Source organism: Ornithorhynchus anatinus, chromosome 14 (assembly GCF_004115215.2).
Source record: "Ornithorhynchus anatinus isolate Pmale09 chromosome 14, mOrnAna1.pri.v4, whole genome shotgun sequence".
NCBI lineage: Eukaryota > Metazoa > Chordata > Mammalia > Monotremata > Ornithorhynchidae > Ornithorhynchus > Ornithorhynchus anatinus.
In genome coordinates, this window is record NC_041741.1 from 222263 (window position 1) to 249154 (window position 26892).

At 46.9% G+C, this 26892-nt stretch overlaps 1 protein-coding gene across 5 annotated transcripts in view; it reads right to left on the minus strand.

Annotated features, from left to right (window-relative positions):
* SYNE2 (spectrin repeat containing nuclear envelope protein 2) overlaps window positions 1-26668 on the minus strand; it is a 221984-nt gene extending 195316 nt beyond the window's left edge. For 4 of the 5 annotated variants that reach the window (XM_029078794.2, XM_029078793.2, XM_029078792.2 and 1 more), the window contains exons 1-2: window positions 26574-26668; window positions 2005-2128 (exon numbers count right to left, since the gene is read on the minus strand). In XM_029078794.2, the coding sequence (XP_028934627.1) occupies window positions 2005-2083 (79 nt within the window). In that variant the 5' untranslated portion in view covers window positions 2084-2128; window positions 26574-26668. Of the gene's footprint in view, window positions 1-2004; window positions 2129-2322; window positions 2382-26573 lie in introns of those variants that run through there. The other variant, XM_039914121.1, reaches the window with a different exon arrangement.
* Window positions 26669-26892: the final 224 nt, after the last annotated feature.

Sequence of the window (26892 nt, forward strand, 5' to 3'; positions counted from 1 at the left end):
TAGTATACGAACCCACAATTTAGTACTCTAATACAGCTTCCTCCAGGAAGACTTCTCTGATTAATTGACAAGCCCTTCGTTGCCTCATCTTAACATTCTCCCTCAGCCCTTGTGGACTTCTCTATATGTATGTATAGAGGTCTATTTCTATTTAAATATTTCATTTGCTCATTTATCTGGTCATTCAATTATAAGTTCAGCTGTTTCATCCTGATGTGCTTGAACAGCTTCCTGCCTTTATCCTCGCTCTTCCTCTGGTTTTCACCTCTTGCAAATAATTTTTCACCTGCCTCCCCCTCTTCAACTTGAAGACCCTGGAAGGCAGGGAACATAGGCCTTGCTCCTGTCACCGTCTCCAAAGGGCTTAATTCAGTGCCAGGCATCCAGGAGGTCTTAATAAATACTATGTAGTGATTGATTGAATAATTAAAATGTTCAGATCATTTGTAAAATCATTTATGTGAAATGGGGTTAATGGCACATTTTCATTTGGAATCACTATATTCTTTGAGTTAGTGCACCCCTACTCTGCCAGAGAGCAAGATAGACGAATATAATTCAAAGATTATTAGACCTGATTGTGAGTTACTAGGTTTGCCCAGTGATGATTTTTTGAAAGTGATGATCTTTTTTGAAAATATTACAATTTAACAGACTGTTCAGCTTAAGTGAAATAGAATATGCTTTTAATAGCAAAAGAAAAAAAATCCCAAATCACTTAGGATAAAATCCTATACTTTCCTTCAAGAAAATTACATTTCAACTTTGCTTGATCCTTATGCCAATTGTAAGCACACAGTAGGAGCTTAACAAATACTATCTAAAAAAATGACTCAGAAGCAAGGAGAAACTGTATGGTCCAGTGAAAAAAGCATGGGCCTAGGAGTCAGAGGATCTGGATTCTAATTCCGGTTCTACAACTTGCCTGCTGTGTGACCTTGGGAAATCACTTCCCGTCTCTGTGCCTCGGTTTTCTCATGTAAAAAATGGGAATTAAATACCTGTTCTTCCTCCTACTTAGACTGTGAGCCCCATGTGGGACAGGAACTATGTCTGGTCTGATTAACTGGTATCTACCCCACCGTTAAGCACAATGGTTGACACATACTAAGCATTTTACCAACACAAATACAAGGACTTTTTAGATTGTGTGCAAATTTTCTCAGAGTGCATCCATAGGCACTGTGTCCTTATATTTTAAAAGAGAATATAGAAATGCCAATTCTCCATCACAACAGATGAGCTTATATTGAAGAGGGAGACAGATCACTGTGGGCAGGGGAAGTGTCTACCAACTCTGATGCACTGTACTCTCCAAAGCACTCAGTACTGTGCTCAGCACACAGTAAGCACTCAATAAATACGATCGATTGATTAATTGATGCAAATACCCCTGCCAGATCCCTTGACTTCCCCAGGCCCGAGACGAGCCACGCAACCCCCACAAGCCCTTGGCCAGGGCCTGGGGATCCAGCTGGGGGACTGACCTGGAGATGCAGTTCCGTGTCCGCACACACTCCTAGCTCCTGAGCCCCTGAGCGACAACACAAATGGCACAAAACTCCTAGGTTACATTCACAACTCATCCAGCTCTTATTTTGCCTGTTTCATTAACTGCCTGAAGAATCGCCATTAGATTCAGTTCAACAGAAATAGGCATTTTAATGACTATCCCCCATTTTTCTTTAGGACTAGGGGCATACCTACAGTAGAAAGGAAATAGAAGGAAAGAAAGCAAAAACCTCCTATGAAGTACTGTATTATCATTCATGTTTTCAACTACAGAAACACATTCAATTTCACCAAGTCAGTAGGTTTTGTCTCATCCCATTTTTCAAGTCAATTATCATAGCAACAGCAGGCTTTAATCCTCAGAGACTAGTTCCATTACTGGAGCAAAAACATTTTTACAAATAGGGGTAGAAGTCAATTTATTACATAAATGCATCACAAGGAGATTTTTACTAAATGGAGCCCCAATCCAGCAACCACCCATTTAATTACCTTGCAGTGAAAAATGGAGGTCATCGATGCCAGAGGAAATCTGCTCATCTTCAGCTGAAGCTGTGTAACTCAAAGCCATGCTCAAATTCTAAGGAGCCTGTAGCATGACCACTTCATTTAAGGGCTGAAAGGCAAAGAAGACAACAAGAGTAATTTTGGAGATGTCCATTTCCTGTAAAAACATGTGCTCACGAAAGTCCTCAGTCCTCTTGGAGAAAGACTTGTTTTTTTACTGAGGTGTTTCCTCACTTTCCAGAGAACAAAGAGACTACGCCTTCCTTTTGAATAATAACAAAGTTATTGCCCTAGGGCTCTAACCATGCTCTCCGTGGAGTTGTTGGCTGGACTCCCGAAATGCTGGAATTGTGGATTCTGAAACAACTTGTGAGAAAGCTTGGCAGTTAAGGCAGAAAGTTTCAAGGGGCTTGAAGGGAGGGTAACTCAGCTGATTTCTTATCAATTCTCAAGGATTTTCTGCATAACTTTGTACATAACTAAGTTCTTTTCCTGCTTTCTCATTGCTTTAACAGATTGGGAAAGAGACAAGTTGGGCGTTCAGAGACTGGAAATGAAACTGTAACGAAGAAAGGGTCAGAGAAAGCATTCCTGCTGTTTCTCTCCGTTATCTGGCTTTTTTCCCCCTCCTTGAGACCTTGGTCCCTACAGCCACACATTCCTTTCTCTAACAAACTGACCCTGAGTCTCAGAAAATGCCCAAGGTGACAGATGATAACTTTGCAACAGTAGCACTCCAAATGTGGGTTTTATGAATGTAACCAATATTGTGAGGGCCAGAGAATAAAATATATCTTTTCAAAGGACTACAAACCAAGGTAAATAGCTAATCTGAAACTAACCATACTAAATACAAAATGGGCCATTTCCACAACAACTTTAAGGAACTGTATGCTCAGATCACTCTGTTATCATTAAATGGGAATCCAATTCTGCTAGGGTGACCCTGAGAGTCAACTTTCACCAGAGATTCCAGAATGTAATGCACAAGGTCAGTACTAAATGCAGAACTGACTGGGGACTGCAGAGGGAGGTAATGGAAAGGAGACATCATTTCCATTTCTTCACCAGAAATGACATTAATTGCTTTAGAACACTTTATGTTTTCCAGAAATACAAAGGAGTATGTAAAGCTATGATCTGCTGATCCAAACACTTATCCTATTCCGCCTTGACTACTGCATCAGCCTTCCCACTGGCCCTCCCTGCCTCCTGTCTCTCTTCACTCCAGCCGGTACTTGACTCTGCTGCCCGGATCGTTTTTCTAAAAAATGGTTCGGTCCATGTCTCCCTACTCCTCAAGAACCTCCAGTGGTTGTCCACCTATGTCCACATCAAACAGAAACTCTTTACCATCGGTTTTAAGGCACTCTAACATCTCACCCCTTCCCATCTTATCTCAATGATTTCCTACAGCAACCCAGTCCACACATTTCACTCCTCTAATGCAAACCTACTCACTGTTCCCTGATCTCGTCTACCTCGCCGCTGACCCCTTGCCCATATCCTCTCTATACTGATTAACAGAACATGAACTTCCTTCACCGACCAAAGATTGCTGAACTCTTAGTTCTCCTGAAACGAAGGAGCTGCAGGCTTGCAAACCCTGACATTACAGACAACTGACGCTGTAGCACTCACTGTGTCTGACAGCATGAACACAGACTATTTTTTCTGACACCATAGCATGTTAGATCCAAACAGGCTTGCACTGTTGGATGACTGTCTGCTGGCCACGTTCTGTCAGTCAATCATATTTACTGAGCGCTTACTGTGTGCAGAGCACTGTACTAAATGCTTAGGAGAGTACAGCAATAAACACATTCCCTGCCCAAAATGAGCTTACACTCTAGAGGACTGTAATAAAAACACTTTGTGGCAGAACTGAGTAGACTGTAATAACAATAATTGTGGTATTTAAGTGCTTACTATGTGCCAAGCATTGTACTAGGCACCAAGGTAGATACAAGGTAATCAGGTCGCACATGGGGCTCACAGTCTAAGTAGGAAAGAGAGCAGACATTGAATCCCCCTTATGCAGATAAGGAAACTGAGACCCAGGTAAGTGAAGTGACTTGCCCAAGGTCATACAGTAGGTAAGTGGCCAAGCCGGGATCAGAACCCAGGTCTTCTGACTCCAAATTTCTTTCCACTAGGCCACTCTGCTTCTCTAGGACTGGGAACACATAAACCAGGGCAGTTTTCATTTTCTGATCTAGGCCCCACTGGGAAGATGACAGGCAGGTACCAGACTAAGCACTGGTATTATAATGAATTCCTCCATGCAGAGTCTCTGTTTCAAAGTGTTCATGACCCACTTGAGGACTCATTCATTGATTACCCCAGTAGACTCCATCACTAGAGCGTGTGAGCCCCAGGTGGGACAGGGATTGTGTCCAACCTAACTTGTATCTACCCCAGCAAACAGAACAGTCCTTGGCACATAATAAGTGCTTAATAAATACCATCATTATTATTAATTATAGAATCTGGTTCATTTCACTGAAAACAGGACAAGGCTTTGTTATACCTACTTGATACAAGGCATTATACTTGTCACTTGGAGACATAAAAGAAAAAAACACAGTCCCTGCCCTCATTGATCTTACAGTTTAGTGTCACTGATCATTACACTGAGTTTTAAAAAAAAAAAGGTGTTTCCATTTTCAATGCATATTACAAAGCACTGTGATTTGGAACAAACTGATATGAAAATGCGGAGGCTTTACAACTGAATAAACCCACTGGAAAATGAAGCTTGAGAGGCATTTCTTCCTCTTCCTCCTCAACACCATGGTCACTGTGCCATTAAAGGTCACTGTTTTTGGAAGTTTGTAAACACATCACTTCGCATGTAGGGAGCAATTGGAACCAAGAGGATTATAATCCAATTATCTGCTTTATCACAATTATTTATCACAAGGGGGAGAGTATGAGCCTGAACTGCATCTGAATAGTCTTGCTTTGGGTAGTTTTTCTCCTTATGGTTAGAAAAGTTTGAAAGGTTAGGGAAGGAAGTTATAGCTTTGGCACAAGCAATTGCTTCTGGGGTTCAGAGAGATGAACTCTATCGAGCGATCATGTTTATTGGGCGCTTATTGTGTGCAGAGCACTGTACTAAGAGCTTGGGAGAATACAACAGACACATTGGTAGACATGATCCCTGCCCACAGTAACCTTCCTTCATCTTTAAAGTCATCGCCCAGTCTCATGATCTGACGAAAATAACTCTCCACTGTACCTCAATCTCACCTATGTTGCTGCCGACCCCTCACCCAGATCCTGCATCTGGCCTGTGACTCCCTACCCCTTCCTAGCCAAAAGACCACCACTCTCCCCACCTTCAAAGTCTTATGAAAATCACATCTCCTCAGAGAGGCCTTCCCTGACTAAGCCCTCATTTCCTCTACTCCCTCTCCTTTCGGTGTTGCCCTGGACCTTGAATTTGTACCCTTTAGTCACCCCACCCTCAGCTCCACAGCACTCATATACCTCTAGACTGTAAGCTCAGGGGCAGGGAATGTGTCTACCAACTCTGCTGTATTCTCCCAAGTGCTTAGTACAGTGTTCTGCACATAGTGCTCAATAAATACCACTGATGATGATGCTATCCCTAATTTATTTGAAAATCTGTCTCCCCCTTTAGACTGTAAGCTCCTTTTCAGGCAGGGAACATGTCTACCAGCTTTGTTATATTGTCCTTTCTCAAGCACTTGGTACAGTGCTCTGCAGTAACTGTTCAAAAAATATGACTTGATTGATTTCCGCAGTGACAACAATCTGGTCACAGCTTCTAGTGTCATGAAAATCTTAAAGATACTGCACTTCTGTAGTCTTCCCCTGTCTCGGGTTTGAGGCCGTTCAGTAACTCTTTCAGGCAAGGATGGAAACAAAACAACATTGAAAATTTAATTCAGATCATTTCACAAACTGAAAGTAGAAAAGAATCTGTGTTTTTTTTTCCAGATGTGACCCTGTCATTATCCCAAACACCCAGGGGAACAGTGTGAAAAATGAACCATCCACTGGCTTCAAGAAAAGGAAATTTTCTCCTAGATTTTGCCTCGGCTTTGTAGATGCCAAGTTCTTGGGCCTGATGGTACCGGAAACCAGAATGAGAGATCTACTTCCAGGAGCCACGGCCCCACCATTGTCTCACTTCTGCCCCCTGCACCAGTGAAGCTCACAGACGATCGGATACACAAAAATAGACCAAGCAGAAACTACCAATGGCTCTCTTGTCAGAGTGATCCTGGCCTCGGTCCAAGGTGGGGACCCTGGAGGGGGGACACCCACTCCAGGCTCTCGGGTGGTTCTGGAGCATGCCCTGTCAAACTTGGGGGGCAAGGCGACTCCATCCACTGTCTAACTCTCCTGGGTAGGTGGCCTGGTCAGCTGTAGAGAATGCCCAATCCATAGCTGAGGCCCCACCCTCTCTGCTACCCACCTGCCCGGTCCTGGTCAAAGTGTGGTCCCTCAGGATGGCAGGCTGAGGAGGGCAACACTCGGATGGTGGGGCAAGCCCTAGGGTGGCCCATATTGGCAGGGAGAAAACCATCCCCCTCTCGGTTTGGGCCCGAACCTTAGGGTTGGCCCTGCTGGCATCATTTCTAAAGCAGAACTGGAAAAGCCAATTAACGTCCCTTCTCCCACAGCCCACCAGATTGTACACACCTAGGGGGAGGGGGCGGTGCCTTCTCCCTTTACTGTATGCTCCCAAGTGCCCAGGACACAGCTCTGCACAGGATAGGGCCTTAATAAATGCTGTTTATGCAGCTGCTGCTGCTGATGTGGATAACGATGATGATGGAGTGAACTATTGGCCCAGCAGAGAACTGTGAGACCTAGAGAAATAGGACAACCTCATATGGGTGATTGATTGATAGACTGATTGACCGACTGATTGCCTTGCCCTCAGCATCGGGTCCACGGAAAACCAGACAGAATGAAGAATTTAAGTTCCTTGCAATCCCTGAAATAGTAAGCAACCACAGCGGGATAAAAGACCAGGGTGGAGGAGGGTGAGTTTATCCAAACAATGATTATTGTTATTAATCACAGTGAGCCTCTAATCAGCTATAACCTCCAGGGGTTACTCCAAACCTACTCTATGACTTGTGCTCAGCCTGACCTTTCAGAAACGGCATTCTGAACGGGAAGGATCAAGAAGGCTGTTTCCTGAGATAGCAGTAACAAACCACGGCTTCACTAGGGCTATCTGGCAGCTTTACTAAAAAGAGAGAAAGAGAGAGAGAGAGAGAGAGAGAGAGAGAGAGAGATGGGGGGGCGGGGGGGAAGAACCATATTGTTACAGGCTTGAATTCAAATTAATCCTACCCTGGCAGCTCTATGATAAAAGGGAAATGAGAAAAATGATGAAAAATTGTTTAAATTACCTATTTTAAATGAAAATAAATCACTCTACTTGTCCCAAAAGAAGCAAGGTGTTTTAACAATAATAATAATTGTGGTATTTGTAAAAGTTTACTATACATGAGCACTGGGCTAAATAAACACTGGAGTAAATACAATACAATCAGATCAGACACGGCCTGTCCCACCTGGGGCTCACAAGAAGACAGACAAAGTTGTTTACTCAATTTATTCTCTTGACGTGGTCCATTAAACACTTTAACATTCAAATTCATCTTGCCACTGAATAACTAAGCAATTAAATCCTCTGATGCAATTAGTGGGGGAGTTCAGTTCGAAAACACTGCTACTGGGGGAATAACCACATTCATGAGTATGAGTGACATTTTGTATCTTTCCTAAGCTCGTGTAATAAATCTTTTATCCACAGTACAAACTAATCCCGTGTAGACATTTTACCCCCTTACTAGATCACGTCATGTCAGCATTTCTTCTCTCTCTTTCACCTATGAAACTAAAGCTAAAACATGTAAAGGCACTAAATGCTAAAGAACAGTTGAAGAAACAATAACCAGACAGACAGGCTAGGTTAACAAGCGAACACTTTATTCCCTCTTCTTCACCCCACCACCAGATTGCATATGCCAATATGCATTACAGTAATTATAATAAATTATACTTAAAAAGGACCACCTGCCTCTCCTAGGGGCTCAGACCTTAATAATGAGCAGTTTGGAGGGAGATAATTACACATATATGGCTTCAAGCTAGCCCACTTAGACTTTGCCACAGTACTTATGTACATATCTGTAATTTGTTTATTTATATTAATGTCTGTCTCCCCCTCTAGACTGTAAGCTCGCTGTGGGCAGGAAATGCGTCTGTTATATCGTTGTGGTGCACACTCCCAAGCACTTAGTATAGTGCCCTGCACACAGTAGGCACTCAGTAAATACAATTGATTGGAATAAGATTGATTGACTTACTCCCCACCTATTCCAAATAGGGAAGCCTTAGGTTACACTGAAACATAAGTAGCTATAAATTTAGCAAAATTCTAGGGTCGTCCAATATATCACGGCAATTACACTTTTGATTTGGAGACAGGTCTACACTCAAAAGTTCTCCCCATCAATGAACTGCAGGTTATAATAATAATAATAATAATAATGGTATTTGTTAAGCAGTTACTATGTGCAGAGCATTGTTCTAAGCGCTGGGGTAGATACAGGGTAATCAAATTGTTCCACGTGGGGCTCACATTTTTAAATCCCCATTTTTACAGATGAGGTAACTGAGGCACAGAGAAGTTAGGTGACTTGCCCAAGGTCACACAGCAGGCAAGGGGCGGAGCCGGGATTAGAACCCATGACCTCTGACTCCCACGCCCAGGCTCTTTCCAACAGATGTTGTTTGTGGGACCCAACCCTGTCTACACCCAACCATACGGGCCAGTGTAGACTGGAGAAGAGCCCCTATCCCTGCACTGCCCAGCACCTCTCCCTTGATCTGAGCCAACATCTTAGGACTGGGTCTGACCCTACAGGCCTGTGGGAGATGAGTGGCAGGAAGGAGGGTAACTAGGAAGGGCCTAGTTTGAAGTTTATTCTGTCACCCCACAATGAAAACGCTCTGACTTCCACACTCCATTTTCACATCCTAACACCAAAGAGGGCAAACTGGGGAATGGGCATATTTGGATGAGCCCAGTGCAAAAGAGCCAACACCCCCAAAATCCTGCATTTTGAAATAAGGTTTTTGGATGCTTAGATGTCAGAAGTCAAAGAATCAGCCAGACTGAGGCAGATGAGCATCAAGCCTTGAACTCACACCACCCCAGGGATGTCATTTGCTGAAACACAGCCCAAGGGCGGACATGCTGTGGAGCAGGATTAAAATGCAACCGTTCATTCACAAAGAGCCATAAGTGTGGCACCAGACTGTGCACTACAGGGACACTTTCACCATCAGCAAGGTCAGTGGATACCCCACAGTCCCTACCTCAGTCTTACTTGGCCAAGGCCACTAGCTGCACCCAGTGCCAACGATGGAGAATCCTACCCAAAACAGAGCACCTGACAGTGTGGCTTAGTGGAAAGGGCGCCGGCTTGGGAGTCAGAGTTCATGGGTTCTAATCCCGGTTCCGCCGCTTGTCAGCTGTGTGACCTTGGGCAAGTCTCTTCACTTCTCTGTGCCTCAGTTACCACTTATGCCTCTTAAAATGGGGATGAAGACTGTGAGCCCTACATGGGACAACCCGATTACCCTGTATCTACCCCAGCGCTTAGAACAGTGCTTGGCACAAAGTAAGCGCTTAACAATTAGTATTATTATTACCTGACCTCTCCTCCCTATCAGCCGGCTCACGACGTAAACCACTACCCAGGAGGCCAGGACAGAGAACCTATGGAGCCTCCACGCCAAGGCTCCATCACCTCTGCCGCAAACACAGGCAAACAGGCCCCTCTGGGGATGACTTCTCTTTCCCCTCGTAACCACTGGTGTCCGAGCAATATTCACCTGAATTGCAAGGGCCCAGAAAATGTGCCAACTGCATTTTCATGAGCTCCATCTGCAGGTGTGCAAGAGATTCTTCCTCAAAGGCCCTTACACTCATGGATATCGTCATTCCACCAGTAGCATCACCTCCAAACCAAAGGACACTCTCTACTATTGCTACCACCACCGATCAATCGGTCAATCAATCAATGTTGGTGACTGGGGGATGTGAGCATAGGGGAAATGGAGGGAGATGGAGGGACAGACAATTACTCTCCCCCACTTCATAGCTTTATTGAAGACACCTCCACCAAGAGGCCTTCCCTGACTAAGGCCCCCTTTCCTCCTCTTCCACCCATTTCTGGTCACACTGACTATATCCTTTGTTCATCCCCCATCCCAGCCCCACAGCACTTATGTCCATATACGTCTATCTCCCTGCCTTCTAAATTGTAAGTTGGTTGTGGGCAGAGAATGTGTCTGTTATTGTTGTATTGTACTCCCTCAAGCACTCAGCACAGTGCTTTGTCCACAGTGAGCGTTCAATAAATACAATTGAATGAATGAATGCAGTGTAACTACCCAGACTTCCTCAAAGATCACAGTTCACTCTGTTGGCTCCTGGGAGACTTCCACAAAGCTCCAGGAGCCACCCCTTCTCCTCTCGAGTTGTGGGGGCTGCGGGGGACAGGAACGGGACTGTGTTCACAATGGCCAGTTCCCAGCCCACCGCTTCCACCGACCAGGCCACCATGGCCGTAGCCTCAACCCCACTCCGCAAATGGAGGGGACCTGGGCATTGACAGTAAACACCGACATCCCCAGTTCTGCCTGGCACAGGTCAGGCCCAGAGGCCGGTGGGAATGACAGCCTTACTCACTGACCACAGAGGCAGCAGTGAGAACGCCAGGGAGTGCAGCCCTGAGTGGGCCAACGGGAACCAGGAACGCTTCGCTACCGGGGCGGCCAACCTCGTTTCTTCTGTGTCTGCTAGATCCCCAGAGATCCAGCCCCGTAGTCCCACAGAAAGATCACTTGCAGCTGAGCAGGGGAACCTTGGAGGGAATCCTGGAAAGTCTACGTTGGTCGGCACTGCGACGCCCTTCCTTTCATTCATTCAATAGTATTTATTGAGCGCTTACTATGTGCAGAGCACTGTACTAAGCGCTTGGAATAAACGAGTCGGCAACAGATAGAGACAGTCCCTGCCGTTTGATGGGCTTACAGTTTAATCGATGCTACTGTTACTGCTCAGAACCATGCCAAGTGCGAAGCATATTTTTCTGGGTGGGCATGAGTACTGGTCTGATTATGAGTTGGAGTGTGTGTGAGAGGGTGTGTATGATGTCATGAGTGTGAGTGTTACCCCCACCTCTGTGGCTGAGAAAAGTGTCAAAATGTGCATCTGGATGAAGGGGTGGTGTGTGTGTGCTTGCTGATCCTAATTTTAATTATAGATTCTACTAATCTTCCAGGAGCATAATTAATCCCACCTCTGCCATTTACTTGTGTGATCTTGAGCACACAACTTAACTTTTCTGGGCCTCAGTTCCCTCATCTGTAAAATGGGACTTCAATACCTCCTACTTATAATGTGAGCCCCATGTGAAACCTGATGATCTATCTACCCCACCACTTAGTACAGTGCTTGGTACGTAGAACGCACTTAAATGTCATAATAATAATAATAATAATAACTGAGACTCATGGTCTAGGTCAACCAAAGCCCTTCTGAATGACGGGAGCTGCTCGGTCATTATTTACCCTAGTAGCCTACATAAGCTCACTGTGGGCAGGGAATGTGTCTGTTTATTGCTATATTGTATTCTCCCAAGTGTTTAGTACAGTGCTCTGCACATAGTAAGAGCTCTATATAAATATGACTGAATGAACCTCCCCTCCACGGTCCTCCTATAGAAACAAGCAATTAATCCATGGTATTTATTGAGCATTTACTCTGTGAGGAGCACTGCACTCTTTCCTTGGGAGAGTACAACAGAGTAGGCCGACATGATCCCTGCCCTCAGGGAGCAGGGGCGGAGGCTATTTGTTCAGGGCCATTGGTTTTCAACTTGCTTATCTGCCCCCTTAGAAAGCTGACAGATTTGATTTCCATTTTCCCTTATACTGAGGAAGAATCAGTTTCCAGCAGTTGAACGCCTTCCTCATCCTCAGACTTCGATTCTAATTTCAGCCCGGCTTCCACTGGCCTAATTCTTGTCATTAGTAGGCATTATCCTATCTAACTAATTCTTTGGATAGTAACAGGTGGAGAATTCAAGGCCAGAGAGTTTTAGCCCTTGCTCTGGCATGACCTCAGGCAAAATATTTTGCTGCAATTAACTGCTTCAGCTTTTGGCCTAGAAAGGGGTCTAACCAGAGAGGTCTGGAAGATCCATTTGCTGAATACAAGACCTCGGAAACCAAACGTGGATTGGGTCCCAGCCTTGCTGCTAAACTTCCTAACATGATTCCCTCCCTCAGTCAATCAATCAATGATATTTATTGAGCGCTTACTAGGTGCAGAGCAGCAGCGAGGCCTAGTGGATAGAGCTCGGGGCTGGGAGTCAGAAGGACCTGGGTTCTCATCTCAGCTCTGCCACATGTCTGCTGTGTAAACCTGGGCAAGTCATTTAACTTCTCTTTGTCTCAGTTACCTAGTCTGTAAAATGGGGTTTAAGACTGTGAGCCCCATGTGGGAGAGGGACTATGCCCAACCTGATTTGCTTGTATCCACCCAGCACTTAGTACAATGCCTGGCACTTAGTAAGCATTTAATACCATAATTATTATTAATATCATTACTAAGCACTTAGGAGAGTACAATATAACAGAGGTGGTAGATATGGTCCCTGCTCACAACGAGCTCACAGTCTAGAGAAGAGACAGACATTAATATAAATAAACTACAGATATGTATGTAAGTGCTGCAGGGCTGAGGGAGGAGTGAATAAAGGAAGCAAATCCAAGTGCAAAGGTGACACGGAAGGGAGTAGGAGAAGAGGAAATGAGGCCTGAGTTGGGGAAGATCTCTTAGAGGAGTAATCCTTTTAATAAGCCTTTAAATGTGGGGACAGTGATCATCTGTTGGATATGAAGAAGAAGCCAGAGGCAGAACGTGGGCGAGAGGTCGGGCGCCAAGATAGACGAGATGGAGGGACAGTGCGTAGGTTGGCATTGAAGGAGCAGTGTGTGGGCTGGATTGTAGCAGGGAATCAGGGAGGTAAGGTGGGAAGAGTGCAAGGTGATTAAGTGATTTAAATCCAGTGGAGTTTATGTCTGATGCAGAGGTAGAGGGTAACCATTGAAGGTTCTTGAGGAGTGGGGAAACATGGACCGAATGTTTCTGTAGAAAAATGATCCGGCCAGCAAAGTGACGTATGGACTGGGGCAGGGAGAGACAGGAGGCAGGGCGGTCAGCAAGGAAGCTGATGCAGTATTCGAGACAGGATAGGATACATGCTTGAATTAATGTGGTAGCAGTTTGGATGGAGGGGGAAAGGGCAGATTTTAGCGACGTCGTGAAGATTGAATTGACATGATTTGGTGACAGATTGAATATGTGAGCCCCTTGCGGGACAAGGACTGTGGTCCAACCAGATTTGCTTGTATCCACCCCAGAGCTTACTACAGTGCCTGGCACATAGTAAGCACTCAACAAATGCCATTATTATCATTATTACTACTAATAATAATAACTTCTCTGTGCCTCAGTTTTCTCATCTGTAAAATTGGCATTAAAATACCTGTTCTCCCTCCTACTTATATTTTGAGACTTTGTCTGACCCGATTATCTTGTATCCCCCCCCCCAGTAGCTGGCACATAATAAGCACTCAACAAATTCCAAAATTATTATTATTACCTGAAAGATAGCACCAGAGTGAGCATCTCTAATTCCAACCTATAATTCCTATTTGGTGTAAAAAAAAAAATAAAACCCTGCCGTCTCCTCAGTAACATCACGCTGAATCCTAAAACAGGTTGAGAACCCCGCCAAGAATCCAGCATTCCTCCCTAGACGGGGATCAACCCTGGACCACACTTGCAGGGCAAAGAAGAGGCAGTCAGTCAGTCAATTGTATTTATTGAGCACAGACTGTGTGCAGAGCACTGTATTAAGCACTTGGGAGAGTAGAATGTAAAAATATAACAGACACACTCCCTGCCCACCAGGAAAGTGTCTTCAAACTTTATCATTACTAGGACTGGGCATTTAAAGAGGTCTTTGCAGCTGTCAAGAGCTTTAGAATCATCTTTTCTCATTACTTTGGGGATGCCCTAATAAAATTAGCCACCTTCTAAAGAGTTTTCTGGGAGTCAGGCTAGAAGACAGGTGTTGAAATGCAATTCTTTTATCATTATTCAGTAACTTGTTCTGGCCAAATTTTAATTAAATCTATCAAGCAAGCTGACAAAAGGGTGGAAGGGTGTCAAAGTCAGTGACAAGCTAAAAATAGGACTTTGGCTTAGGCCCATTTTGGTATAACTGGAAATGGGAGGTGACTCCGGCCAGTTTAATTCTTCTCCCATCCCTAGTTCACCATGCCTTCTTGTTCCAATAAATATGCCTTTAAGCATCTTCCCAAGTCAGCAAAGCCCTCTGGTTTTTCTGCTCTATGCTATCAATCTGCCTTATTTAGAAAGAATTAAAAAGACAGACAAATTTCTGAACAATTATGGTCTCATGAATCTACACTGCACAGACCAAAAAACGCTGGGACCAAACAGGAAAATGCAGCTTGTTTTGAGTATGTTTATGAGTTGCCGTTTTCTTAGGAAGGATTTTTCTTCGTCCTTTGGGAATGCCATTCTAAATCCTCATGTTTTGTTCCCTGAGAAGCTCAAAATATTTGCTGTCTCTAAAAATAAATACTGTATGCAGTTTTTTTTTGAACCGTTTATTTGCACAACAAAACCAACTGGCCTTGCTAAAATGAAACTTTGGCTGAAGGACCCTCTTTCTGGAAGCATGGATAGATAGGGTCCTTCTCAGCAATCAGTGTCCTTACAGACTACAGTAGCAGGCTTCTGACTGGCTCTAGGGGAGGGTAGGTGGTGTGGGGAGAGAGGGAGAGGTTCACAGACTAAAGCAGATAAAAGCAAAGCCATATCTCTTTAAGAAATGCAGAGAAAATGTTTTGAAGCGGTGAATAGTGGAAGGAAATGAGCCAATCCTGGAAGAGACTATTTCAAATCAAGTGACCAAGTACTAAAAGCTTCTATCTTGTAGGAAGTGCAGATCAAGGCACAAATGACCGCAGGGAGGCACTTTAGGTTCTTTGACAAGGACAGAGAAAAGTTCCTCTTCTCCTCCCCCGCCTTACCCCTGTCCTCCTCTACCTCACAGTAAATAGAAATGAATGAGAAAGGGCAGAAGCACCAGCACATCACATAGGCAAGGCCCAAAACTGCCACCCCAGAAAAGTGTCTTTCCTAAGGCTGGGCAGCCAACTGACAGTAAGACAAGTTCCTCTATTCGCTCCCTCCAGGCAAGACTTCCACTGATCAACACATCAGAGCCACAATCGATCAAGATGTTTCAAGGAAGATTCGATAATCTCTGGCCTGGAGAATCTGAGCAACCTCTCACGGCCATGAAGAGATCAGAGCTCAGCTACACCACCAAAATTCAAGTGGGAGATGCTTCCCATTCTGAACTCCCTGAACACCAAGTAAATAATAATAATGTTGGTATTTGTTAAGCGCTTACTATGTGCCGAGCACTGTTCTAAGCGCTGGGGTAGACACAGGGGAATCAGGTTGTCCCACGTGGGGCTCACAGTCTTAATCCCCATTTTACAGATGAGGGAACTGAGGCCCAGAGAAGCTAAGTGACTTGCCCACAGTCACACAGCTGACAAGTGGCAGAGCTGGGATTCAAACTCATGAGCCCTGACTCCAAAGCCCGTGCTCTTTCCACTGAGCCACGCTGCTTCCCAATAATCTACAGCCTCAAGCGGAGCACAGACCACGCAAGAAAAATGTGGTCTAGTGGGAAGCACTTAACAAGTATCATTAAAAAAAAGAAAGTTACCACATTGCTTTTGACAGCCCATGGCCCCTATGAAATGAATCTAAGATTCATAAGAAAATGCAAAAAAAACTAGGCTCCTAATCAACACTGTTCAGTGGTAGACTCGGAATGGGTCCTGGTCTTACCCTTTCCCTGGGGCTGGGGGGAAACATGAGGGGAATGGCCTAGTGACACAGGGGTTTGGTCATGTTACTAGGCACAGCTGGGTCTAGGTCCCCCTCCTGGGAAATTCTCAAAGATCAGGGGACCAGCCCCCCCTCGTTAGAGGCCCGGAGAACAACTCCATCCTATATCTCTGTTAGTGACTGGGCAGAGGGATCAAGAATACGTCTCATGGCTGAGAAGATACCAACTGTGCAGGGTTACCACCTCTTCAGAAGACAGGAGTAAAATGAGACACAGAAAACACATTGAGAAGATGATCCTTCAAAAACTGAAATTCAATGGGAGAAAGGGAATCATGTTCAGAGGTGAAAAGAGACAAAATGGTCAAAAAGACTGGCTAGGTAGGCACTTACACGCAGCAGAAAAAGGCCCAGGGTCATTGTCACCTCCAGCTGAATTAGTCAGAACCAAGATGACACTGGGGCATAAACAGGGACGGGACATGGCCAACCCAGGAAGGGATTTTTCTGCTAGTCTCAGAAGCTCTCGGGGCAGGTGCCCCAAGCCCTTTCCGAGTGTAGGACAGGGGAGCAGAGCCATAAAACCCACAATGATGAAAACCTGTGGCACAGGCTCTCCGGGACCACCACAGGGCAGGGGCACGCACACACACACACACACACTCTCTCTCTCTCTCTCTCTCTTTCCTCTCTCTCTCTCTCTCTCCAAGCTCCCGAACCCTGTGGAGGTCCAATGCTGAGCCCAGACAGGCCCACATGGTCGCTAGGACACCCCCTAATCCTGCTGGCAAGATTCAGCCAGGTGCACAGTGAAAATCTGCGCTGTGGCAGAGCTAGGGGCAGTACAGTTTTGAATTGCAGCTCAACACACGTGACCCTGGTCATATAATGATCAGGTCGACCTCAGGCAAGCATGTCTTTCCCAAAACATTTTGTGGCCTCTCCGCTCTATTTAGCCACAGTTCCACAAGTGAACAGCCAGACCCGCTGCCCTTAATGAATGTTGGTAAGCCACAGTAGCAGAACCTCCATTGATATCAGTCGCGTTTTTTTCTCTCGTATCCGAGGAAGCAATCCCAGAGGCCTCTTTCCCCTGAGCCTAAGCAAGTGATATCGAGGCAGCGTGGACTCAACCGCCAAGACTACGGACAGTTACCACTCCACCGTTTATTGAATTCTAAATGGCTGCCCACATCCAGTTCACTCCAGCAGAACTGCTACTCAATCTAGCAATTTACTTAACTTAGACTCCTCCTAGTTTGGATTCCAACCCGTTCTTCATTCCCTTTGCTCTATCTCGGAGCATGTTTCTCCCTTGCAGCTTTTCTTAATAGCTGAGGCTCAAGCCTGAGTTACTTAGACCCTTCCAGCTTCCCCACCACCCACCCCAAATAGATTTCCAACAACCAGGTAACTCAGATCTTGTGTATTTCTGGCCCTGATGATCTGGGATAAGGGGGTCACACTAAAGAGCCCTGGCTGTCTCCCGCTCCAGATGGCAAACTCCTTGCGGGCAGGGAACTTGTCTATGAACTCTGTGATTCTGAACTCTCCCAAGTGCTTACTCCGGTGTTCTGAACACTGTAAGCGCTTAATGAATACCACTGATTGAATGACAGACCTAACTGATCTCACAGCCCCAATCTACCTCAAGCAGTCACCACTCGATCAGCTATTCACAAAAAATGCACTGGCATCACTGTTTGGGTCGAAGTTTTAAAAAAAACCAACCACCTTACTTTACGGATGATTCTTAAAATGTAATACCCACCATCTGATTCAAGCAAGAGTCCAGATTTGAAAATGGACAGGGAACTTTTCTAGGGGTTTGATGAAGGGAGGTGAAAGATGGCTCTCACACTGACACTTGGGGATCTGGAAAACTTGCAACCCCAATTGCCCAGTGACTATGTTCTCCCAAGTGTTTAGTATGGTGCTCTACACAATCAATTGTATTTACTGAGCGCTTACTATGTGCAGAGCACTGGACACAGTAAGCACTCAAATACCATTCATGCATTGATTGATAGATATTTCCTTCCTGGTTTGGAACTTCTCTTCAACTCTTTGACCTTTTACATAGATTTGTGAGGAATTTCTAGGTCACTGGAATTGGAAGTGCTCACAGCCCAATGATTATTTTATAGTCTTATCTTAGTCCTAGGTCTTGGAATTTTAACTTCTTAGTTAGAGGGGAAGGAAGGGGGAAAACAGTGATAGGAAAATGGACTGTTGGATTCTGATTTAGGGGCTATTCTGGGACAGCGAGCAGCTATGCAATTCTTTAACAGGTTTTCATCAGATGGAGAAGCATTTGCAATACAGAACCCCAAACAGTGATCCAATCAAAAGTATTTACCAAGTCCTGACTCGGTGGGACACTGTACTGAAAGCTTGAGAAAGTGTGAGAGACATAAAAGACATGTCCACTGCCCTGCTGGAGAGACAGACACTGAAATAATGTACAGAAAAAAGGTAAGAGAAGAAGGGGATAGGTACATGAGATAGAGTTTAAGGAATACAGTATGTAGGATATGTTCATAAATGCAATGGGAGATGTGAATTCCTGAGTGTTCAGTAGGCACAAAGGCACTGAAGTAGCAACTGGGGACTGTATTCTGAGAAGCTTATACATTAATCCAGAAAGGGCTCTCGGGATATTTTGACCATGCTAGTATTTTCAGTACTTTCAATATTTTCATTCTATTTACATTAGAATGTAAGTTTACTGTGGGCAAGAAGCCTAAGACTTTTATTCTGATCTTCCCTAGCAACTAGCCTGGATCAAGTAGAAACTCAATAAATGCTGCCACTACATGACGTGACTTCAAGAGGATGTGATCTGATGATGGGGAAAGTTGCGGTCTGTCAGATTTGAGGGCAGAAGAAGGTCCAGGCAGGGGGTTAGGGGTGGGCAAGGACTAAAGGCAGGAGTAGAGAACAAGACACAGTGAATAGATTCGTCTGAAAGGAATGCAGAGTGCAAGCTGAGGCATAGTGGGAGAAGAGAATGGATGAGTGAGAAGGATAAAGATGACTGCATGCCTTAAATTCTAATCCCAGCTCCGCCCCTTAGAGCTGTGTGACCTTGGGCAAATCACTTCACTTCTCTGTGTCTCAGATCATCATTTGTAAAATGGGGATTAAGACTGTGAGCCCCAAGTGGGACAACCTGATGACCCTGTTTCCACCCCAGTGCTTAGAACAGTGCTTGGCACATAGTAAGCACTTAACAAATAACATTATTATTATTAAAGATGGATGGGGGGAGTCTCTGTCTGACACAAAGAGGGAAACCGGTAGCCAATGGAGGTTTTTGAAGCGTGGGGAGCTGTGTGCAGATTAACACCTTAGAGAAACCCTGCAGGCAGAGGAGTGAAGTTTGGACTGGAGAGGGAAGAGTCTAGAAGCAAGACTGTCAGTGGGAAGGCTGCTGCAGTAGTGCAGGCGGAATCTGACAAGTACCTGGCCCCCCATGGGCAGCCGTTTGGATGGAGAGGAAGGGGACGGATACTGGAGATGTTGTGGAAGAAAAACCAACATGATTTGGTGGCAGACTGAATCTGGGGTTACTCAAGACAGGAGTCAAGGTTGTGGGCTCATATTCCCCATCACCTTCTAAAGTGATGCCGATTTAGATTCTCTTTCACTCGTACACATTATGGAATTTTGTGGCAAGGAAAAAAAGCAATCACGACCACCTACCACCTACTCCTGACTATCTTTCCCCAAACAACGTATGTGGCATCAACTTTGTAAAACAAAGCTAAATTCAAGACATGAAGTAATCTGAGTGCATTGCTGTTCGATGGCAATTTATTGAGTGCTGTGTACACAGCACTGTACTAAGCACTTAGTACAAGTAGTTTCTCACATCTAGTTGTTCAAAGCTCCTGTTCAGAGTTAAAAAAAACAAACAAAAACCCTGAATGCTATTCTCCTCTCCTGGCCAGTCCCTTTTCCCTGGTCTCTCTACTGCAGCCAGCTGGTAAACTGCAGCTTTAGACAAGAGGCAGTCTCCTATAGAAACCACCTCACAACTTAAACTCTCCAAAATACTACTGATAACAGAGTTGACTTTTTTCTCTTTGCAGGTGTTTGACCTCATCTTTTCAGGTTCTGAGAGGATCTCATTTTTCCTTGCTTTATATCATGTCCTGCCCTCTTGAAACCAGGCTGCTCTCTGTAAAACAACCTACACGATGGGGGTGGGCCCACCCCACCTCCCCTCCCCTGGAAGTCAGTATGAGTTCCACTCAGCTCCAGGGCCAATTCTCTGAGGTCACATCTCACAAGATGTCCAAGACAGAGGCCACTGTAGGCTGTTGGGTGTGAATCCCACCCACTGGGTAGACACAAATGTCCCAGTATCCAACCGGATGGGGAGCCGTAAGATGAGAGGCAGACTCCGTGGAATTGGTCTGTGAGCGGCAGGCCGTGTGGAATCGAGCCAGGGGCCAGGTCTAAACAACACTTTAATTGCTGACCTGGATGAAGGAATTGAGAGCAGGGTGACCAACTGGGTAGGCCCCATCTGGGCAGGGTCCATAGCACTTTGAATGCTGGAGATGGAATTCAAACTGAGCTAGGCTGATTGGGAAAACAGTCTACAAAAACAGGATGAAATTCAGGAAAAAGGAGTACAAGATTTTATGCTGGTTACTTTCCTTCTGCTCTCTCTTGGGGAAGTTGTTGGGTTTTTTTATGGTAATTGTTAAGCACTTACTATGTGCCAGGCAGTGTATTAAGCGCTGTGGTAGATACAAGCTAATCAGGTTGGACACAATCCCTGACCTACATGGGCCTCAGAGTATTAATCCCCATTTTACAGATAACAGGTAATTGAGGCACAGAGAAATTAAATGACTTGCCACAGGTCACAGCAGACAAATGGCAAGGCTGGAATAATAATGATAATAATAACTGGGGTATTTGTGAAGTGCTTACAATGTTCCAGGCACCATACTAAGCACTGGGATGGATACAAAGTCATCAGGTTGTCCCACTTGGGGCTTACAGTCTAAATCCCCATTTTACAGATGAGGTAACTGATGCCCAGAGAAGTGAAGTGACTTGCCCAAGGTCACACAGCAGATATGTGGTGGAGCTGGGGTGAGAACCCTGGTCCTTCTGACTCCCAGGCCCATGCTCTAGCCATTAGACCATGCTGCTTCCCTTCCAAACCGGCACTAACCATGACGAATACAAAACACTCTTTATTGACCTCAAGTACTCTATTACAAATCCAAGTACGCTAGAAAAATACATGAACTTCACTGTAAAGCAAGTCTGCTTAAATGATCTTTCTTCTTCACAAGTCACTTTTTGTTTAGAGACCCCGATTAAGTCCAAAATGCAAAATTCACAATGAAATAGGGCCTCAGGAGTGGATCGGCATTGCTGGAATTAACAAGGCAAAGAGAAACATTAGTCTGAGAATGGGAAGCTAGCAGACCGCTAAACACCCACCCTCAGGAGAGTCCCAGGAGTCCCGGACCACCTCCCAGCCCACGGCCAGTTCCGAGAGGGCTGAGAGTGGATCTTTAACCTGTTCTCTGTGTCTCTTCGAAGATTTAGTTCTGTTCCATGCTCTGCACACGACAGGCCCTCGAGAAACACTGTCCATGATTATAACCCACTTTCAAAGGCAAGGGTTCATCCCCAAATACTTTGTGGGTCCAGTTGGGGGGTCCAAAGGCAAGGGTTCATCCCCAAATACTTTGTGGGTCCAGTTGGGGGGTGGGGGTTGGGGGGCAGGGGAAGGAGACACGCTTTCTGGAACAGCTTGCAGGTCTACTTCCACAGCTCCGCTCACTGTCCAGACCTGAAAGAGGACTGCAGTTGCTAAGAAAACAATTTCAAAAACACAGATCAAGTATGACTCACTGCCAGGGCTGGCGCCCTCTTAAACTTCAGAAACAACTGCCAGCAACCAGCTCTCCTCAACGAATTCATCCACCTGTGGTCTTCGACATTCAGGATTTTCCTTTCCTCCAAGCACAGAGGAAAACTAATTTTGTCTTCTGTAGGAGCTATATGTCAGTTATAAAATGGATTCCTAGCCGAACAGATTTAAGCTGACCGTAATGGATGAAACCCAGGACTACAAAGAAACTACTTTCTTTTTAAAACCAGGGCTTGTTAACACAAGAAAATCTTACTCAACACTCGGCAAATAGATACAGAAAGCAGAAAGTTGGTAACTTCTCTTTGCAAACATTAACACCTGAATTTGGAAATCTTGTTCCTGATCGATAGCATTAAAACGGGACTGGCCATTTTTATGCTAAGTCTCTGTGCTCCTGAAACTGCATGCAGACACACAGTCGGCGAAGCGGGTATTGCCTTGGTAGCATCAACTCCAGCAAACTATTTCTAAGCACTGAAAGCAGTGTCCTGCACAGGACTTTGAGAGGAAAAACTGAAAGAGGTTTTAGGCTACACTGACTGCACTTGTGTTGGGTGTCAAACCCTCTTTTTAAAAAACTTCTCTTTTAAGGAAAACATAACATCACACCTGTTGCTAGATACCCATAGAGGCCTCACCCTGGGGAAGGGAGGAGGAAAGGCAGGAGAGATCCAGTGAGCACAAACACTCCAATCTTCCCAGTGAACTGTGGAAACCTCTCAGTTTATTGACAGAATTTCAGGACTTGGACCACAGAGTTGCCAAAAATTTAAAATGGATTTGTGGTTGATTTCCACTATTCTAAGTTGTTAAATTCTCATTTTTCAACGGGTGAGGGGAAACTAGGATTTGAAAGGGCCAGGTGAGATTGGAAGTAGAGCCACCAATTGACTAATCTTCCTTTCAACTCCCTCCAATCCTCCCAAAATACTTAAATTCCCTTAATTTTCAACTTCAGGCATTATTTAATATTTTTCTTGGACTTTTTTCAACTTTCTTTTTCAGACTATATCCTTTCTCCCCTTAATAAGGAGCACATTCACTGGGTCAATGGGTAGCTGCATGTACTCATTTACACCTTCCTGTCAGAGTGCTTGCCTGCTTTAGAATGATCACTGAAATCACTGAAAGAGAGTGGGTCAGGATAATGCTTCAGGTTCCCCTAAGCTTTCCCATAAGGTTGATTCCTAAATTAGTTCTTAATAAAAGGGTCTAATCTCCTCATCAGACATCATTTTATAATTCTCATTTAACACAGAAACCTTTACCAAAAGGGAGAAAAATTCATCTGAATCCTGCCTGAGTTTCCTAATATTCCATATCTTACACATTTATTTGGCGGGTGAGGTTAGAGGCAGGGAAAGAATAGGAAAGAATTAGAATGAGAAAGAGAAATCCAAAACTGCTTGCCCTATTTTCATCATTAAAATTTTAAAGAGGATTATATTTGCACGTTAAATGATCCAGTTTTTTTGGGGGGGGGAAGAGGGGTGGGAATGGCCTTTGTTTTAAGCTTGCAGGAAGATCTCTGAGGGTTTACTATCTAGATGTAAAATCTGTGATGACTGATGACGGAGTAAGAGTCCAGCTCCGCTCAGGGCCAGGGGAAAGTAATGAGGGTCCTGAGCACTTACTAGGTGTCCTGCACTGTGCTAAAACCTAGGTCATCAGATATAGGGTCAACAAATTGGAGCAATGCTGCAGAGAGACCAGATCCCTTCCCATTCTTCCTCCAGCTCTCTGGCTGCTTCTCCCACCAAGCCTGCTGTGTGTCCAGAGGAAGGGCCCCCATGCCACTCTGGTCACCCCAGTGCTTGCTCCTCTACCACTTTTCGATGCTGCCTCCTGCCTCTCCCCACTTCAGTCCATACTTCACACCTCTACCTGGATTATCTTTCTACAGAAACGATCAGGGCATGTCACCCCGCTCCTCAAAAACCTCTGTGGTTGCCTAACATCGACCTCTGTATCAAACAAAAACTCCTCACTATTGATTTTAAAGTTCTCCATCACCTTGCCCCTTCCTACCTCACCTCCCTTCTCTCCTTCTAGAGCCCACCCGGCATACTGCGCTCCTCGGTCGCTAACCTCCTTCATGTGGCTCGTTCTTGCCTGTCCCACTGTCGACCACGCCCATGTCCTACCTCTGGCCTGGAATGCCTTCCCTCCTCACATCCGCCAATCACTCCCCCCTCCCCTCCCCCCCCCCCCCCCCCCCCCCCCCGTCAAAGCCCTACTGAAGGTGCACCTCCTCCAAGGGGCCTTCTCAGACTAAGCCTCTTTTTCCTCAGCGGTCCCCTTCCCTTCCGCGTCACCCAGACTCACTCCCTTTGCTCTCCCCCGACCACAAGCCCCAAAGCACTACTTATGTATCTATGCATATATCTATAATTCATGCCTGTTTACTTCTTTTGATGGCTGTCTCCCCACCTCTGTCTGTCTGCCCCGTTGTGGGCAGGGATTGTCTCTCTCTATTGCTGTACTGTACTTTCCAAGCGCTTAGTACAGTGTTCTGCACACAGCGCTTAATAAATACGATTGAATTCATGAATGCTGCCTTAGGCTAGCAATGATTTACATCTGCTGGGTTTGGCTCCTGGGCGTGCACAGAGCTGGCAAGTCACACATACTTATATCCCCATCCATAATTTAACGTCTGTATTTATTTATATTAACGTCCGTCTCCCCCTCTAGACTGTAAGCTCATTGTGGACAGGGAATGTGTCTACCAACTCTATTATATTGTACTCAACCGAGCACTTAGTACAGTGCTCTGCATACAATGAGCGCTCAATAGTAATCAATAAGCTCCTTGTGGGCAGGGAAAGTGTCTATCAACTGATAGAGTGTACTCTCCCAAGCACTCAGTACAGTGCTCTGCACCCCGTAAGCCCTCAGTAAATACCGCTGATTGATTGACTGAGGAGAAGCAGCGAGGCTCTGTGGAAAGAGCATGGGCTTGGGAGTCCGAGGTCACGGGTTCTAATCGCGGATCTGCCACTCGGGTGCTCTATGACCTCGAGCAAGCCACTTAACTTCTCTGTGCCTCAGTTACCTCATCTGTAAAATGGGGATTAAGACTGTGAGCCCCACGTGGGACAACCTGATTACCTTGCATGTATTTCAGCACTTAGAACAGTGTTTGGCACATAGTAAGCGCTTAAGAAATACCCTAATTCCTATCATTATTATTATTGATGTGACCGGGGGGAGTCGGTTCTGCCAAAACGCTCCAGTGCCCAAGCAGGCGCGGTCAGCTGCTAGTCCCCGAACGGGGTTGTGAAACTTCTGATACGGGAAGGCCATTTAAATGAATTTATAAAGAACGTCAGGACAGATCTGAGTCTTGGAGGGGCAGACGGCTCCGAACATTTCACCCGTCCTCCCCTCTCCACCGGTCCCTGCCCCTGCCTTCTTTGCCGGCTGCCCTCACCCACCCCGGGAGGGCAGAACTAGAAGGGGAAAAGGGCTGACGGCTGTGGGGAAGTGACCTGGAGAAAGGCCAGCCGGACTTCCCCCAACGGTCCGACAGGTGAGAGGGAAGAGTTCATGGAATCACGAGGCCAGCAGGAGTGGAGAGGTCAGAAGCTGCCCCTCTGAACGACAGCGATGGAGCTGACCGGCTGGCCTGAACGTTGGGAGTTTTGAAAGGCTCAGCACAGTGTCCCGCACCCAGCAACCACTCAGTAGATGCCACCGATTGCTCGACTGGTGGGAACGAAAGCCGAGCACTGCCTGGGGTTTTGGCACTTGCCCTTTCCCAAGCTGGGGGCGGCGCACTTGGCCCCGCACGACGCCCGCCTCCTCCCCTCCCCTCCGGGGCCTTGGGAATCCCAGGAAAACCGCTCCGGACGGCAAGACTCCCCTCCCAGTCCCCGGGCAGGGCCCGGACCGTCAGGGGGGCGAGACCCCGGCTGGCCGGGGGGTGGGCCGGGCTGGTTTGGGCGGTGGGCCGGGCCGGGCGGTGGGCCGGGCCGGGCGGAGGGCCGGGCCGATGGATGGATGCTGGGCTGGGCTGGGCGGTGGGCTGGGCAGTGGGCTGGACCGGCCGATGGATGGATGGTGGGCCGGGCTGGGCTGGGCAGGGTGATGGCCGGTGGGCCGGGCAGGGCAGCGGGCTGGCTGGTGGCCGGTAGGCCGGGCCTTTCTGTGGGTTGGGCGGTGGGCTGGGCGCTCCGGGAGGGTCCGAGAAGTTGGCCAGAGAAAATGGGCTGACAAAGGCCGAGGCTCCCGGCCACGACGGGCCTCCGCCGGCCGGCTTTGTTCCCCTGCGGACCCCGGGCGGGCGCGGCGGCGGAGGGGACGGAGGAGGGGGATGGAGGGAGCGGAGGGCCGCCCCCGCAACAAAGGGGCCCCAGGCGGGACGGCCCCCGCCCCCTCGGCCCGCCCCGCACGCTCCGGGCCCCGCCCGGGCCGGGCCGGGCCGGGCCCGAGCGGGACGGGGAGCGGGAAGCGGGAAGGGCGGGATGCTTCCCCGCGGGCCGCCCGGAGGGGACACAAAGGACCGGCCCGCAGCCCCAGGGAGCCCCGCTCTGCCCCAACACAACTTGGCGCGGCCCCCCAGCATCTTCCCCGCCCCCTGCCCCCCTGGCCCCCCGGAGCGGCCGCTCTCACCGGGGGCTGCGGCTCCTTCTCCCGGGCCGGGCCGGGCCGGGCTGGGCTGCCCCGCTCCGGACGGACGCCGGGACCCAAGCTGTCGACGGTGCGGCAAGGCTCGGCTCGGCTCAGCTCAGCTCAGCTCGGCTCCTCCGCGCGGGGCAGGGAGAAACTCCGCCCCTCTCCCCACCCCGCCCTCCTCTCCTCCCGCCCAGCTGGGACGGGACGCGGGGGGGTGGGGAAGAGATCGGTCCCGCACGGGAGGCGGCTCCGGCCCGGCGGGAGATTCCGGGACCGGCCGGGAAACCTGTCGGCTGACAGTCATTCGATAGGACTA